This window comes from Alexandromys fortis, unplaced genomic scaffold (assembly GCF_014885135.2).
Source record: "Alexandromys fortis isolate MF-2015 unplaced genomic scaffold, M_Fortis_MF-2015_v1.1 scaffold_33, whole genome shotgun sequence".
In the NCBI taxonomy this organism is placed as follows: Eukaryota; Metazoa; Chordata; class Mammalia; order Rodentia; family Cricetidae; genus Alexandromys; species Alexandromys fortis.
Genome location: NW_026067917.1, coordinates 14,160,398 through 14,177,117, shown reverse-complemented (window position 1 = coordinate 14,177,117; position 16,720 = coordinate 14,160,398). Strand labels below are relative to the sequence as shown.

The following is a 16,720-nucleotide window of genomic DNA, read 5'->3' as shown; positions in this document are numbered from 1 at the left end:
CAAGACCCAGGGGATTAGAGCCAAGCTGGTGCCACACTTGCCCAGGATAAGCCACAAAGATGTCTCAAGCTTATCTCATCTTGAGTGGTAGGTCCTTTACGGACCTCAGTGGTGTGTTGAGGTAGTGTCCTGGCTAGTTTTATATCAACTTGACCCAAACTAGAGTCATCTGAAAGGAGGGAGCCTCAGCTGAGAAAATGCCTCCGTAAGATCAGTTGCAAGGCATTTTCTTAAATCAGTGATTGATGGTGGAGGGCCTACCACCATGGTGGGTGGTGCCCTCCCTGGGCTGGTGATCCTGGGTTCTGTAAGAAAACAGGCTGAACAAAGCCACGGAAGCAAGCCAGTAAGAAGCTCCCCTCCTCGGCATCAGCTCCTGCCTCCAGGATCCTGCCCTGTTTGGGTTCCTGTCCTGACTTCCTTCATGATGAACAGTGCTGTGGAAGTGTGGGCCGAATCAACCCCTTCCTCCCCAGATTTCTTTGGTCATGGTGTTTCTTGGCAGCACTAGGAACCCTCCCTGACAGGTAGGATTACTTCCCTATCTGCAGCCATCCTCATGCCTCTACACCCCAGCCTCAGCCCCATACCCAACTCTAGAGCCCCGGTGGACATAAGGTGTGAGGATCATGTTGAGAACAGGGAGTCTGGCTTTAAGGAATGGCAAAAAACTGGAGGAGTCAGAGGAGGTTTCTGAGGTACCCCTTCCCTGCCTGACAGCTTTTTACCATTTGACTGGCTGGGGACGAAAAGGATAGGCATAAACAGACCCAGACAAGTCACATCATAGCGAACACCTGAAACTAAGATTCTCAATCCCAGCCCTGCCTCATGCCTGTTCCCCTGAAACCTTATAACCAGATGTCCGGTGTTTAGGCATTTACATTTTCATTATCTGGATTTCCAGCTAGGGCGTAGAACAGGTAGGGCTAACCTGGAAACAGTCACTGAGACATGGCTGATCACTGGAATTCATCCAGCAGCCTCCTCCACACCAACGTGCGGGTCAGTGGGTGGGTGCTTTGCTGGTAACTCCCTGCTTCCTAAGCCTCCTCAACGTCCCACCCTTCGGTAATAAACACAACATAAATACATCCGGAGCATAAGTACAACAGAGAGTCACCGAAAGGTGGAATTCAAAACACCGGGATTTCATGAAGTCCATGAAAGCAGTGCTAGAAGTCTGTAGGAGTCAAAAGGAGAACCAGCGACGGCGGGGAGGGGCAACCCCACTGAGCCGCTGAAGATGAAGAAGTAAGAATAGCTAGGCACTCGTCACATCTAGAGAGGATGATCTGGATAATCAGTCAAGGAAGCCCTAAAATATGATTTAACAAGCAACTTTGTCAATAGTATTGTTGTTAAGACTCAATAGGAAGGCGTGTTGGGGAGAAACACTTCATAATGTGGAATTGTGTACTTTTAAATCAGCAAATCATATGCTATATGAGTTATAGCTCTATAAAGCTATAATTTAAAAACGTCTTCATGTTCTTACTATGAAAAGTCAAGTATAAAAGAGTGAGGCCAGGGAAATCAGAATTCCTACTGTTAAACAGGATACTAATTTTGTTTATCTGTATCTGGTGTCATCTACCCAGGTAAAGTCCAAGTTATTCCTGTTTTTTCCTTCATTTTCTCTGGAAGGTTGTCATTTTAAGTGAACTGCCTTGCTTTGGCCTGGGGTGGGATTTGCTTTCATCTTTGGTACAATGAACCCCCGTTTTCAGATTTCAAGTCTTCCATGGTTACCCAGCCTCCAAGAGGATCCAGGGAAACAAGGCTTCCAGATTCACACACACACACACACACACACACACACACAAGATGGTTTTTTGATTGTGACACCAACTGACAATTCTATTGCTACCACCCAAGGGTCCTGAAACAGGAGCAGGGTCCACCCTGTAGTTGCCACACTACACACACTCACTCTTGATGGTTTTTTGATTGTGACACCAACTGACAATTTTATTGCTACCACCCAAGGGTCCTGAAACAGGAGCAGGGTCCACCCTGTAGTTGCCACACTATTGGGTTCATGGTCTGAGCCCCAACTGGCTTCTGTTAGTCTCTTTAACATGGCCCCTATTTATTAATCTGGAAGAAAAACCCTTTTCCTATCTAGACTCAGAGGGACTGAACACCTTGAAGCAGCGTGCTGGGGCAGGGAGTCACCTCTGTAGGCTTCTTTGTGGACATGTTCCTACCTATGGCTGCAGTTCTGAAGTTACACAATTCCTGCTGTGGGCTCCGAGACATAGTCTACCAGTCCCAGTCCAGAGTCCCCTTGCTGAGATGCCAGGCAGCACCTGGGCCTAGACACGTTAGTGAAGTTCCCCCATTAACACCAAGTTCACAAATAGCCTTTAATCCCTACTCACTACCTCGTACCCACAATCCTCCAAGCCTTTACAGGGCTTCAGTCAGGGTCCCCAGACTTCCTCCCTTCATCCTTTCCTGGTGTCAGGATGGGGACACTGGATTCTGCTTCTGTATGTTTAAGTCTTAACCCTTTGTAAATCTCTGCTTTTAAACATTCCAGGCTTCTGAAAGTGTGCTCATGTAATCTGATAGAATCTATAGACTGAAGTATTAGCACATTCAATTCAAAGTGCGTTTCTCATGCTACACTCAAACCAGGGCATTCTTATTACAAGACAAGGAAGGGCCCAGGAGTCAGCTAGCCTGAGACTCACCCTTCTGTAGAAGTCAAGCGAACATGGTTGCAGGCAGCTGAAGCATCCTCAGTCCTGGCTGGATCTTCACACTCTGCCTCCTGCCTTAGGTTTGGGGTCTCCTCTGACTCCTCTATCTTCAGGGAACTTAACTCGGATTCATCCTCCTCCAGGAGCAAAGAAGGTGAGGCATCCTGTGGCCACTTGGAGCTATGGAGCTGGACTTGTGGACTGTCCTCCTGGGAAGACATGGGACAGGGCCTGGGGCCAGGGCCTCTGCCCTCGGATTCTGGGCAGTTGGGCTCCAGTGAAGAGGCTTGGCTCCCCCAGTGGGCCAAAGTGCAGGGTATGGGCTCCTGGAAGCGGCCAGCATCCTTCTCACCTGAGGAATAGCAGGAATGAGCATGCTCAGGGCTGGAGGCAGGAGAACAGCTGGCCGCTGCCTCCAGACCTCCTTCCCTTGGGTACCTCTCTGGAACTGGGCAGGATGTCCCATTTTACTGCAGACAGCGATCTCTCCCTGTCTATCTGGTGGCAGCTCTCAGGACTCCAGCCCCCAGACACCTCAGGATTCAGGACTTTTGCTGAGCCAGTAAGACCCAGACAAGTGAAATTCTGTGTCTTGTGTATAGCCCTTCATTCTATCAGTATTGGAAAGCTCATTTTATTTATGAAGGCATAGAAGAGTTCATCTTAAGTGTGTCTGGCTCCAACACGGTGCAATGAGTCCAACAAGGACTTTGTCTCCACTCTGAATTCCAAAGCACCCCCACCTCTCAGTTTCCCAGATCCCCACACTGGATCTCACCTCTGTTCTGGGAGATAAGAGGTTCCTGAGGCCAGGAAGGATCTTCTGTCTGCTGGTATTTAAATACAGGTGGAGCCAGATCTGAGAGGCTCTGGGGTGTCTGTGAGCCCTGGGAGTCAAGGGAAATGAATAGAGAAGAATGGGAAGAGCTGGAATGAATGAGGTCAAGACTGCATGGAAGCCCCTCCCTTCTCCCAAAGCCCATGGACAACAGTCTGGGTTCTCAGTGCAGAAGAGGAACTGTGGATGGGGAGAGGCACCATGCCATAGGAGCCCTGGAAAGCAGTATGGCGAGGGTTCTTCACCGATGGAGAAGGTAAGGCATACAGGGGAAGAGACTTACCCAAGGCTGCGTAGGACACGTGGTGATGGCAGGTCTAGGGTCAAATCCAAAGTTATCTGATTCCTGGATCAATTTGTGGTTCTAGGAGGGTGCCTTAGGTGAGCCAGGGCTAAGACCATCTTCCAGAGAAGTCTGAAAGAAGGAACATTCGATTTGCCCACAAAATTGTTCCAGGCCCTTCCCCATTCCCTCTAAGACTTTTCCTCCTCATAGTTTGCCTAGATGGCTCCACGTGTGGCTGCTCCCACCCTAGATGAGGTGTGTCACAGGAAGGATGATGGCCAGCCCCACCAGGGCAGGGTTCCCAGGCTTCCCGCTAAAGACCTTGAGCCTTGGAAGGAGGTCCTGGGATGAGGCATTGCCAAAAGACTGCAGGCCTCTGATTGCCACCGTTCTGTGGGAGTGGAGAGATTAGGTTACAGCCCTCTCTGCCATCTTAAGTTCCCCTTATCTATAAAGCAGAGAATTCTGGGAAAACTATCCCCTACTGGCCTCCTATAGCTTGTGACAAACCCTGATTGAAATCAAGGCTCCTATGTCATTGTCACAAGGGCCTGATCTACTGACCCTGCCTAACAGGAAAATGAAGGCTTCTGAGCTTGAGTCACAAGAAAATCTCTCAAAAGAGAGGACAAGTCTCCTGACATAGACAGCTCTCTGTATGGGGACAAAGGTCTTCTTAGGCAGCTCTGTGACAGCTGGAGATGCCTGGGAGGTAGGAGGGAGGATCCCAGAAAGGCTTGGAACACCATGAAGGGAGGTGTTGCCTGTTCTCTAAGCCGGTCATCTAGTCTTAGCTCCTTGAAGCTGGTAACACAGAGACTCCTTGGAGTTAACAGCTTCTGTGTTCCAAATGACATTACTGTACTGATAAAAATCTCTCATTATTCTGAAGTCTACATGAGTTGATCTTTGTGTGTGAAAGGATGCATGTGTGTCTGTGTCTGTGTGTCTGTGTATCTGCGTTGTACAGAGGGACATATTTCTATGTGCTCTGCGTATCTCTCTCTCTCTCTCTCTCTCTCTCTCTCTCTCTCTCTCTCTTTCTCTCTCTCTCTCTCTGAGTGGTGCTTTCAGGTGAGCATGCCCAACATGCAGAAGACAGAGGTTGATGTTAGTGTCCTCCTCTGTTGCAGTCTACTTTATTTTTAGACAGAGTATCTCTTATTAAACCCGGGGCTTGCCATTTTGGCTAGGCCAGCTGGCCTTTGAGATCCTGGGATCCCCTGCCTCCACACTCTTTCCCTCCAGTGCTGGGTTATAGGTATAGGTGTGCGTTGCCACACCCAGCTTTTACATGGGTTCTCAGGACCGTGAACTTTACCACTGAGCCGTCTCCCCAACTGCGTCCACAAGAGTCAGTTTGATGTTCTCTCACCCTAGATCTCCCCAAACTCTACCTTTCTGAACAGTGTCCTGGGCTTGTGCCCCCTGAGGAAGGCCCTCCTTGCCCATATCCCCAGCACAGCCCTCAGCTGGCTTCCTCCTCCAACTTACCTCACGCTCCAGACCAGGAGGTACTGTGGGAGCCCCTTCAGTGGACCCTAAGGCCAAGCAGGGGTGCAGCTTATAGGAAGGCACAGGGAATGGAGGGGTGGCACACCCACTATGATCAGCAGAGTTGCTCCCCAAATCCAGCTCACTTTCTGGCCTCCAGAGCCCTGTGCTTTCTTGGAGAGAAGAATTCAGGGCCTGAGGGCTATGAGACTTCATTTCTGGGTGGGAATCTGGGTACCCCCAGGAAAAGCATTCTCCTTCAGTACTGGTGTCTGACTCAGGGCTCTCCAGGAAGAGGGGATTGTCAAAGAAGATGCTGTCCTCCTCAGCACCCCACTCTGGTGAGGAGCCTGGCATCTGCCCCCTCGGCCAGGCCTGGTTCTCCTCCTCAGGCTCACCACCTTCATCTCCAGAGTCTTCATCCTCCTTGGGCAGGCTGGGGCTCAGGCCCACATCCTCAAGGAAGTCCTTAGATGGTGGGGGGATGCAGCACCTCAGTTCTGCTCTGAGTCCCTCTGTTTTCTCCAGCTCCTCCTCCAAGTCCAGGACACACATCTGGGCCTGCAGGATGCCAGCCCAGAACACCACTTGTGCGGACGAGCTCTGGTTCTGCTGCGGGCTCTCCAAAGAGCCGCTGTCCCCCATGGGCTGTGACGATGCTGGCGTCTGCCTGGCCTCCCCCTGGAAAGAGTAACTTCCCAGGCGAGCGGGCTCCTCATCAGAGCTACCGAGATGAGCATCATGCCTGGTGGATTCTGGGGGGTCAAAGGGCCAGGAGTGTTCCTGGCAAGGTTCGGAAGGGCCTGGATGGCCACGTATTTCATTTGGACATGTCCCTGGGTAGGGCTGTATGTTGTCTTCCAGGCGGATATTGAGAAATTCCCCGGGCCTGGGGTGGTCTGAGGGTCTATTGTCGCCCATCATCCAGAGAGCAAAAGCTGAGACGAAGCCCTTGGCAGTGTCTGTTTTCACAATCCCATTTCATGAATCAGTAGGCGCACAAGCCACGGTGCGAACAGGGAAACCCACATCCAGCCTGTAAACGCCCAAAGGGAGCATAGATTAGAGAAGGACCACAATCCACACAAGACCTGTGTCCAAAGTGCTAGACATGTCCAGAAACCATGCCCGGGGCATCTGCTAAGTGATACTGCCCTCTCCGCCCTTCCATGGGAAAGGGGGTACCAGACGTGCCCTGTGACCTCACAACTTCAAACTGGCATCAGAACGGCGCTTATTCTAAAGACACCCATGTCTTGGTTGAAGGGTTCCCCGTGTGGTTCAGCATGAAAAGAATGCAAGGTCAGCTCAGGTCTTTCTCTTGGGAGCTGGATCAGAGAAGGCAGAGATGGGTAGGTGGGGGCAGAAACGGCTAGAACACCTCAGGGCACCAAGAGATCAGAAGAAAGCCAAAAAGACTTGGAAGCCAGAGTGAGCATGAGTCAGACATAGGCTATAGCAAGCGGCAAGGAGCAGCAGGCCCCAAGCCGGCAAAGCCACTCCTGCCTACCTTCTCAGAGTACGGGTTCTGTTTGTGGGCCTGTGCCATGGACAAGGCCAGCTCCTTGGCGGCTTCCTAATGTGCTGTGTGCAGCTTAAGGCAGAAGCAGCTAAGGGGTTCCTCACTCACTCAGCCTCATGAAGGAGAAGCTCCAGCCCCTCCGCCCCCACCAAGGAGCACAGCGCTTGTTTCCTAAAAGGGTGAGTCTCGACTTCCAGAGAGGGTGAGACCAGAAAGCAACGGCCATGTGTGCCTCAGGCTTCAAATGAGAAGCGAGCTTTCTGGTACATCGCTCTCTCTCTCAGTTGAGGTGGGCCCCTCAGCAGATCCCCAAAGGAACATAAGGAATGTCGCTGAGAAGGAGTCTCCACTGTCTCCACCGTGAGATGCACGGTTACATGGCTGCCAGAGTGGCCCCGATCCCTCTTAGTGACAGGCTTGTTTTCATCCGCTGGACGCTGAAACTCACAATTTGGGACCTGCTTCCCTCTTGTGTTGTCCCCAGGAAGTGCAGATCTAAGTACACAGATGTGTGACATGTGTTTCCAGTGTTAAACATCCCACCCCCCGCTGGCTTCATCAAATGTTTCTTTAATTTCCTTCTGTCTTACTTTCTTCAAACATAATTCTATCTGAAAAGACTGGAGGTGTGCCTGAAAACTGTGCTGGTGCACGCAGGGGAACAGAAAATAAAGGAACACGTGAGATGCGTTCCCAATCTCCAGCCATTGCTGACTCCCATACAGCCAGGAATGACAGCCTCTTCTATGCACCCAGTTAGCTGTGCCTATGCTTGCTGCCATCCAGGTAACCTGACACCTGGAAGACACACCTGCTTCCTCCCCATCACACAAACAAGGAAGCCACAGCCCGAACCTGGCTTAACAACCTACAGATGGAATGGGAGTCCCAGCTCTGACTTCAGACCCCCTTGCCCTTCACCCCATGGTTTCCTCAGTCCCCTCTCTACTGAAGGAACCTCTCTCCTTGTGTCACAGGGGGTTGTGGCCCGGCTGGCTTCTGCTAACACCATCCCCTTGCAGTCTTTCCAGGCTTCAAACCTCAAACTGTGTTCCTAGCTCAGGCAGGTGGTAAAGAGGGTAGAGGAGGTCTTACCTGTTGTGTAGTGCCCGAGAATACATAAGCAACCCATGGGGACAGTTCAGTTCCTCCACGCCAAGTGGCAGAAAGTGTGGGGATGAATAAAGGACCACAGGTCCTGGAGTTACCTGTCATTGCTACTGAGAGTGAGTGGATTGATTTAGAAGGTCAGCCCTGTGACCGAGGGTCATTTAAGGAGGGCCCACTTATAGAGAGTCCCACCTCAGAGGGAAGCTGCCATCACTGTCAACCCAGGCTTGGCCTGCTCTTAGACATTCAACAGGTGATAATCCTCAGAGTTTACACACCAAGGTTGGGTGGTATCTACCTACTACTTACGATTACCTGGTAAATAGCCAGGGGGTCGTGGTGCACAACTTTAATCCCAGACTTGGGAGGAAGAGGCTGGCAGATCTCTGTTAAGTTTAAGGCCAGCCTGGTCTACAGAGTGAGTTTCAAAGCTACACAGAGAAATCCTGTCCAACAATACAACACAAAACAAACAAACAAACAAACATTACCTAAAAGGCATGGCTTTGCATAAGAGAGAAATATGTGTGCCAGTTTCTACCTTCAAGGTATCTTTCTAAAAGACCCTAAAAATAGTGTCTGTATCTGGGTTGCCCTGTTCCCTCTGTCCTAACACCATGTTCTGTTTCTCACTTTATTATAATATAAACCTGGAGTTGCTCAATGATAATAAAGGTCTGGGGTTTTAACACCCGGGGAAGGGCCTCTGAACAGGCTTCAAGTCCCTCTACTGTTGTGGGAACTCTTTCAGCCAATAGTCTTTAAGATACTGGCCCACCTTGGGCATGGCCTCGTCCTATAGGTGCAGATGAAAAGCGTGCATGCCCCTTTTCTGCTGGGTTCAGCTCCAGTTCCCAGCGCGTGTAGAGGACTGTGGCTCTCTACCCTTATTGTGAGTCTATCCCCAAATAAAGAAACCTCTGTTATACTCCATTCCGGGCTGTCGTGGAACTCTTTGGTACAGCTACACTCTATGGTTTAGTGATAAGTCAGTCTCTTCCAGATAGATTTCCAGACAAAGCAGGACTACCGCCTGTAGTTAACCTCTGCTCTGAGTCAAGAGGATTGAACTCGGTCATGCCCGTCAGTCTTCTCCAGGTGTTGTGGGTTGGCCTCCACTCCGCACCCTTGCTTCCATTCTTATCACAGGCCTCCAACCCTCGACTGCAGGCTGAGGACTTACAGCCTTTGCTAGCTACGACAGAAGGGCAAGGTGGGCTGCCTTGTTCCCCATTGCAACTGCTCATTTCTGCCCTGACTGCTCTCTGTGTCGGAGGCCTCAGACAGTCCCACTTCTGTTAAGGAACGGATACATATACCTTAGAACCTGCTGTAGTTCGGACCCCCAGAGGTTCATTCATTACAGTCTTCTCTACAGCTCGGCACTAGTGGGTGGCACGAGAAATTTTACAAGACTTCCTCTAGAGGGAGGGGTCATGGGAGGCATCTGGGCTTGTAGCCCAGGCGATGCACTTACTCTCACTACAGAATTCACTTGATGGGACACGTGCACCTGTGGTCTTGGGAATGGGAAGAGGGGCACCAAAACTTAGAGGGAATCCCGTGCGTCTCTTTGCAAACAGGTACTTACACATACATTCATGCATGCATACATACATACATACATACATGTGTATAAAGCAGCAATAATGGAATATGTTCATGGCTACCATGGACATCATTGAATTTTGGGTTTTATTTGGGTTTGCCCTCCCAGAAGCAATCCAGTGTTCCTCCCTGGCAATTTTCAAAGATGGGGGAGGAGGGGAAGGATGAGAGAAAATACAGTTCTATAGACCAAAGAGGAGAGAGCAAATTTCTGAGATTTGGTATCTGAAAGACTTAGGGAGAGAAGGGCCTAGGAGGTCAAGAGAAACTGAGGTAAAGGGGAAGAGAGGTGAGTTAAGGAAACCCAAAGGCTGCTGGTTGGTATGTGGTCTGACTGGGCCACGATTCTTGCAAGCAATTAAAGTCAACCCGACGGCATTCCACACTGCTCTATTTCAACTCCCAGGGTTTACCCAGAGGGCTCTTGTTGCCTGGAAGTAAGCTTGGAACAGGCAGGTTCCCTTGGGCTTCCTGACCACTGGGGAGTCTCATTACTGGGGTGGTGGATCATGTTCTCCCCAGACCCACCCACAGATTTCTTGGAATCATATCATTATCTTTTAGTTCAGGTGGGTCAAAAATTCAAGACTGGTTTTGGCTGGAGACGTTCAGGTCTCTTTCTATGATCCTGGGGTTCTAGAGCTTGAAGGCGGGGCCTCAGTTCCAGGAGGCCAGGCCATGTGGGAGGCGTGGATCTTCATGGTGGGGTTTGCTAAATCAGGCAGATAAACACCTAAGGGATGTGGGCAAGAGATGAGCATTTATCATGTACGAAGCCCTGGGTTCATACCCAATAACGATTTTAAAAGAATGAAAAACAAAACAAAACAAAGTTCCAGCACTCCCAGTATCAGTGACATGCTTGAAACACCCTACGACATTATCCGACAGTCACATTTAACTGAGCAGTCTGTGTTTTATCTGGCACCCGAACGCCAGGGGAGAAGCTGCACTCAATGCTGTCTCCCCCCGACAAAGGGACCTACTTATCCAGCTGTACAGCCAGGAGCTCACCTCTCACCAGGCTTCCCATGAATAAGGCAAACCCAAAGACCCAATTTTCTCTAGCAAGACTTGGGGAGGTCCACAGTTTTCTAGTTGGCTCAGCAAACCAGTGAAGGAGCTGGGGTCCAGACGCAGGTGTATGGTTCCCCTAAGCCACACTTGCTTCCTATCCACAAGTCAGTGAGCTTCTTCCTTTCTCTAGCTTTTCGGTCTTCCTACCAGAATGGATGAGTCGGATGACCGGCAGGGTGTAGTCCTTCTGATGGTCCTAGTGGTCATCTGATTGAAAACTGAGCCCAGTGCCCTCCCTCCTCCGCCATGAGAAACAAGAGAGCAGAGTACATGCATACCTTAGGCATGCTTCTAGAATTTTCTTGACTTTTCCCACCTCCCAAGTTCAGTGAAATCCCCCCACCCCCGCCCATCTTTCTTACTTGTATTCGTTTATTTTGTATTTGCGTGTAAGGGCAGCTTGGAGGAATCATTTCTCTCCTTCTCCATATGGATTCCAGTGATCGTACTCTGCTCCTTGGGCTTGGTGGCAAGCTCCTTTACTGACTAAACTCTTTGGCCAGACCAGTAAAATCTCTTTCCAAATCTCTCATTTCAGCAAGGCAAAGATTCGGCAGTAAAAGGCTATGCCTCCTAAACTGGGTTCTGTTGACTCTGAATAAAGTGGCCCTTCAATTTCCGGAGTGCTGCGATTCCTCCAGAAGTTTAAGGACACATTCTTCAAGGTGCAGAATGGCCCTGCGAGGTGCAGGAAAAGCCTTCGAGTTCCAGAAGCTACTGTGAGGTAGGAAAGGGAGCCGCGCTGCTGCACTGTGTGCCTTCTGCCTCAGTCTTGAGCTCCGCATTGCAGGTGATTTTCACTAGGAGGGTATTTTTCAGGAAGGATATTGCTAAGCTGGACATAGAGCCGGTGGGAGGCAAGTGACACACGGGGACCAGGAGATCAGTCCCTCTTACTCTACCTTAGAGCTTCAAGGTTTTTTTTTTTTTTTCTTTTGGTTTCATCACAACAGGGCCCTCTTATGTACCACCTCTGGTTGGCTTTAAACTCATGGGTGATACTAACACCCCCGCCTCATGAATGCTAGACTTTCAGGGGTGCTCTGGCACACCTGGTATATACGGTGTTGGGGACCAAACCCAGGGCTTTGTGTATGTTAGGTAAAGACTACCAACTGAGCAACATCCACAGTCCATAAATTTTTTTGGTTTTTGGAGGGAACAGAGGACACCTGGATTTTACTTTTTTTTCTTTTCTTTTCTTTTTTTTTTTTTTTTTAACAATGGATTTGCTTTTTACTCTTGGCTTACAGATTTAGGTTTCTGCTCTAGCTTAAGAATGGAACCTGCCTTTAATCCCAGCAGTTGGGAGGCAGAAGCAGGCGGAGCTCTGTGAGTTTGAGGCTAGCCTGGCCTACTGAGCTAGCTCCAGGACAGCCAGGGCTACAAAAAGAAACCCTGTCTTGAACAAACAAACAAGAGAAAGAACAAGAGACCGAGTATGAAAACAGCCATTCCTGAGGAGGAAGGGTGACGACCTGGATCAGGGTGACAGTGGAGAATCTGATGAAGAGGCTCACAGACTATAATCACATCCTAAATCTACAATGGCCTGACCTGTGACAGGGAGACTTCACCTGGTCTCTTATCTGAAGAATAAGGAAACTGGACTGGAAGGCCACCCAGCAGGTTTGCCGTGCAATGGGACTAGTCTGAGCGCTGACACTAGGCCTGGGCCTCAAGATGAGCAAGGAATTGTCACATCTCTGCAGCCCAACTCTGTTGCACTGCCATTCACCCAGAGAAGCAAAAGTAAGTGAAACACACACACACACACACACACACACACACACACACACGCATGCACGCAAGCACACACACATGCACACACACACCTCCTTGTCAGGTTCACCTAGATCCACATATTGTCAGCTCTTGGCCTGCTGAAGGAGACAGCCCTCAGACCTCTCTGTCTGGAATATGACACCTCCCTATACATACACGTGTGCACACATACAGAGAGACACACAGACACACACACTATAATTTAAGCTAACAAATTTAGTAAGTCAGTCTGCTTCCTTCCTTTTACCCCATAACAGCCCTGACCCTTCCAGAGACATGGGAGGTGAGCTGTCATGTCAGTGTGTCGCCCAGGCAATGGCGGTGTCCCTGGGGGAAGGGCATCCACAACCTCCAAATCAGAAGACACCCACAGCAAATGGAGCTTCCTGGAATGGAGGGACAGGACTGGTTCCTCTGCCTGAACCTGGGCCCAGAGCACTGTGAGAACTGGTTAGGGGAGGTCCCACATCTTGCTCCCAAGGGTGCCTGCATGCAAATGTGGGGGGTAAGGGGGACCCCATTAACACATGGTAAAACCAGCTCATGCTCACAAAGAGAGCAAGGGTTGCTGGGTGGGGAGCTGACCTAAATCAAAGCACAGGAGTAGCTGTGGCCTCAGAAGGCGAAGGACCCCTAGGAGGTCAAGTCAGACCTCCCCTTCTTTGGGCCTCTCATCCAGGATCAGGGTTATGCTCTCTACCAGTGGTTCCTATTCATAGCTGGAGGAAGTACTAAGATGCTCCATAGTCCCAGAGGGCTGGGGACGCACCTGTTTGGAGCCCATTCTTTCAATAGTCCTGGTCCTGATGGGATAACCGTCTCAGCCTTTTAGTAGAAAAAAGACTTTAACTATGGAATTTCAGGCCCTGGAAGATGGAAGCAGCTGAGGACCAGTTCCAAGAGGCCCTAATGGGCCTACAGTGTCTCATAGAGGGACATTTTGGGGAGTGACATGGTCCCTCTCACACATCAGGAAAATAGTCCTGAATCAAGGCTAAACAAGTTGGGGGGGGCTCCTTCTTCTAACTCCAGCCTCTTTGGGTGGGGCCGGAGTATAGGGCAGAGCAGGGAGCACCTTAAGGGCTGAAGCCCAGACACCATTTGTACAGTGGCCACACCCAGAACTTCTCACGCACCCTCCTGAGTCCCCAGCCTTCTGAGGTCTACAGTCAAGACCAGTTGGGACCTCAACCATAGGAGCCATGAAGACTTAAGGCAGGTAGCCTTGCCTCTTCACCTTACATGTTTCTAGAGGTCCCAGGGAAAGGAGGGAGGACGTCAGAGAAGGGCCAGATTGAGAGTCAGACAGAGGATAGATAGCGTGGGAGGAAGACAGGGGAAGGCAAGGGTCCCGTGAGGTCAGGCTCGTATCTGGTATCCAAGTAGTGACTGATCAAGCCCAGAAACTTGTCTCCCTTCGGCGCACCTGTCCCTAGCCTCAACCACAAGGGCCCTCATAAAACTCTCTATTTCCTGGTCCCCTAACCCAAACAACCCCAGCTCCACCCCCGGTAAGCCCACCTAGCTCACCTTTAGGGACTAGAAGTTAGGGCCTCTTCTGGACTCCCTGCTCCTGGAACACTTTCTGTTGCACAGTTGCCCGCCTGCGAATGTGGTGACTGACGCTTCCGACTTCCGTTCCCCTCACCACCGTGACACACACCCCTCCCGCTCCCCAGGGCTCCCCAGCCCTCAGAACAGCTCAGTACCTCACACTTCCTGCCCACAAGACAAGGGCCTCCACTTCCTGCTTCAGCATCTCCCAGTGCCCCATAAACTATCTATGCCGCCTGCTCCTTGGAAGCTGCTACCCTAGAACACAATCCCAGAAGGAACCTGCCACAGATTGGCCTTCTCCCCATGGACGCCAGGGCCAGGGAGAAAGGGGAAGGTGAGGCTTGGGCTGTGAACAGGCCCCTCCTCCTTCCTCCCTGTGGTTTTGCCCCAGGTTCTGAGTCTGCCTTAGCTAGGTCTCCTGGAAGGTTACCAATGGACGACAGAAGGGTCTCAAGTCAAGCATTTTGTTTTTCACATATGACATTTCAGTTTTTATAGGGTTATGTCCTGTGCCACCACTGATAATGATACCTGAGATATGATGTTATGTTACCAAAGCCCTCCCCCCTCCACCGAAAAGCTCCTTCACCGCTTCTTACTCTGACCTCACAAGCACGACGGCTGCAGTCTCTGCACAGAAGCAGCTGCGTTTCAGCTTGCACAAACGGGAAGTTGCAAAGCTGGGAGTCAAACTAGGCCTTCGGAGCACACGAGCAGCTAGTCACGGCCCATTCTCAAGAGTTGAGTCCCAGACACAAGTCCCTGGGACAGGCTCGGAGGCCAGTGGGAACCATAATCAATGTAAACAATCCACATCTTCAGTCACAGCTCCACCAGACTCTACCCTAGCCACAGCTCCAGCCCCCCGCAAACCCACCTACCTTGCCCGGGTCCTCTTTACTGGCCTGCCCACAACAGTGGTGCTGTCCAAGGCCTCAGTTACGGGCCTTGTGCGGGTGGCCTACATTGAGAGGGCCTGTCTCTGGCTCACGCCTTCCTCCAGCTGTCCTCCTCTAGTAGAAGGAGGGAATCCAGCGATGTTTCTGCCTGGACCCACATACTCCTCTGGGTGTGGAGAGTCTTAGAATTCTCTGCTCTGGGCCTGCTTGGTGTCCCCCCCCCCTCGCCCAGGCACATTGCAGCTCCGCACAGCCCGAGACTAGGTTTAGGGGGAGTTAGGGGGAGGCTAGAGGGCAGATAGCAGAGGGTGGGGTAGAGGATAGGCTTAGACTCTGGTGGAGTCACCCATCCCCCACCCCACTCACACAGAGCTTGTGAAGAGAAGTGGGACCAGGCAGGGGCCAAGACAGTACTAGGTTCTGCTCCAGGAGCCACACTGAGGGAAAACTGAGGATTCTGCTTCAGACCTGGACCTGCAGGCTGATAATAAGTTAAGTAGGAAGGCACGCCACAACTAATATGACAGTTTGCCAGCTTCCCAGAACTTGTGCGTATTTGATGCATTAGATGAAACGCTAATGGTCCTGGCAGGCCTAAACCAACCACTTTCTAAGATGGTAAGTGTTGTGCACAGCTTAACCTCCCAAACACCTCCAGTTCAGCATAGCCTTGTCCATTCCGTCGTCCAAGCTGCAATACCTACTGCGTTTGGGATTGATTTTGCGGCTCTCAAACACAACCCCGATAAACCTGAAACCTAAATCTATCACCCAGAAGCAAACCTCTCTCCAGGCTCTAGCCTTCCCTCTGGTGTGCAGCCTTCTAGCCAGTGCCTTCCGAGTTCCTGTCCTCACACTAGAAGCTGCTGACCAGAGAGTCGTAAAACACACTGCCTGTTCCCAGGGAGCTTCCAGTCTAGAGACAGAAAAGAAGCCAGCACACTAGGTGCCAGCCCCTGCTCATTGAATGTCTTGAGTGTGGGCAGGAAGAGGTGGAGGGAAACCAGGGAGGGTGGCAGGGGAGGCCTAGGCAGAGATGTGTTATTTGTAACCACGTGGAGAGATCCCAACGTGGAAGAGCAGTGTAGGCTGCAGGTCCAGTTCATTACTGTTGATGGGAAGTCTAATGTCTGGGTAACAGTCAGTAGCCCTGGCTCTGGAGGAAGTCCTCAGACAGGAGAGGCAGGGCCCGCTGGAGTTCACTGGGTCCTCAACTGTAGACCAAGGTGCATGTGGAGTTGGCAGTTGAGGGCCAAAGGAGGGTTTCTTCATTTGTTTCTAAAAGTTTTGCCCCACTGAATGAAGAACAAGTGCCAGGGGCTCCCTGAGAGCAAACCCCCAGGCAAGCAGCTTCTGGGTTGGGGGAGGTGTCCAGGTAAGGGAGGGCACTGTTTTGGGTGAGAGCAATGATGGCAGAGAGAGAGAGGAGGAGGTGTGACTGGGGACTTAGAAACTGGGACCACTGAGAAGTCTGCCTGCTTAAGCAGATGCGAGGGAAGTCAAGGGTCACTTCCAGAGTTGTGCTTTGAGAGACTGCACAGGGCTTGCTGAAGTGGAAAAGCACCAGGAGATGAAGTATTGGGGAGACGATCAAGAGTTCAACTTTTTGCCGGGCAGTCACATTCCTTTAAATCCAGAACTTGAGAGACAGAGGCAGGCGGGTCTCTGTGAGTTTGAAGTCAGCCTGGTGGTCTACAGAGCTAGTTCCAGGAAAGCCAGGGCTACACAGAGAATCCCTGTCTCAAACAAACAAACAAACGATTTCAACTTTTAAAACACAGATTTAGATAACTGTGAGGCAGGCAACTGAACACCACGCTTGGAGTTTAGGGGCTA

The 16,720-nt window shown here is 50.9% G+C and overlaps 1 protein-coding gene across 1 annotated transcript in view; it reads right to left on the bottom strand.

Moving 5' to 3' along the window:
• The window catches only part of Psd4 (pleckstrin and Sec7 domain containing 4), a 38,585-nt gene that overhangs the window by 9,335 nt on the left and 12,530 nt on the right, over window positions 1–16,720 (bottom strand). The window contains 4 exon segments of the mRNA XM_050139979.1: window positions 2,700–3,060; window positions 3,487–3,595; window positions 3,830–3,961; window positions 5,327–6,362. Of these exon segments, the coding sequence (XP_049995936.1) occupies window positions 2,700–3,060; window positions 3,487–3,595; window positions 3,830–3,961; window positions 5,327–6,250 (1,526 nt within the window). The 5' untranslated portion in view covers window positions 6,251–6,362.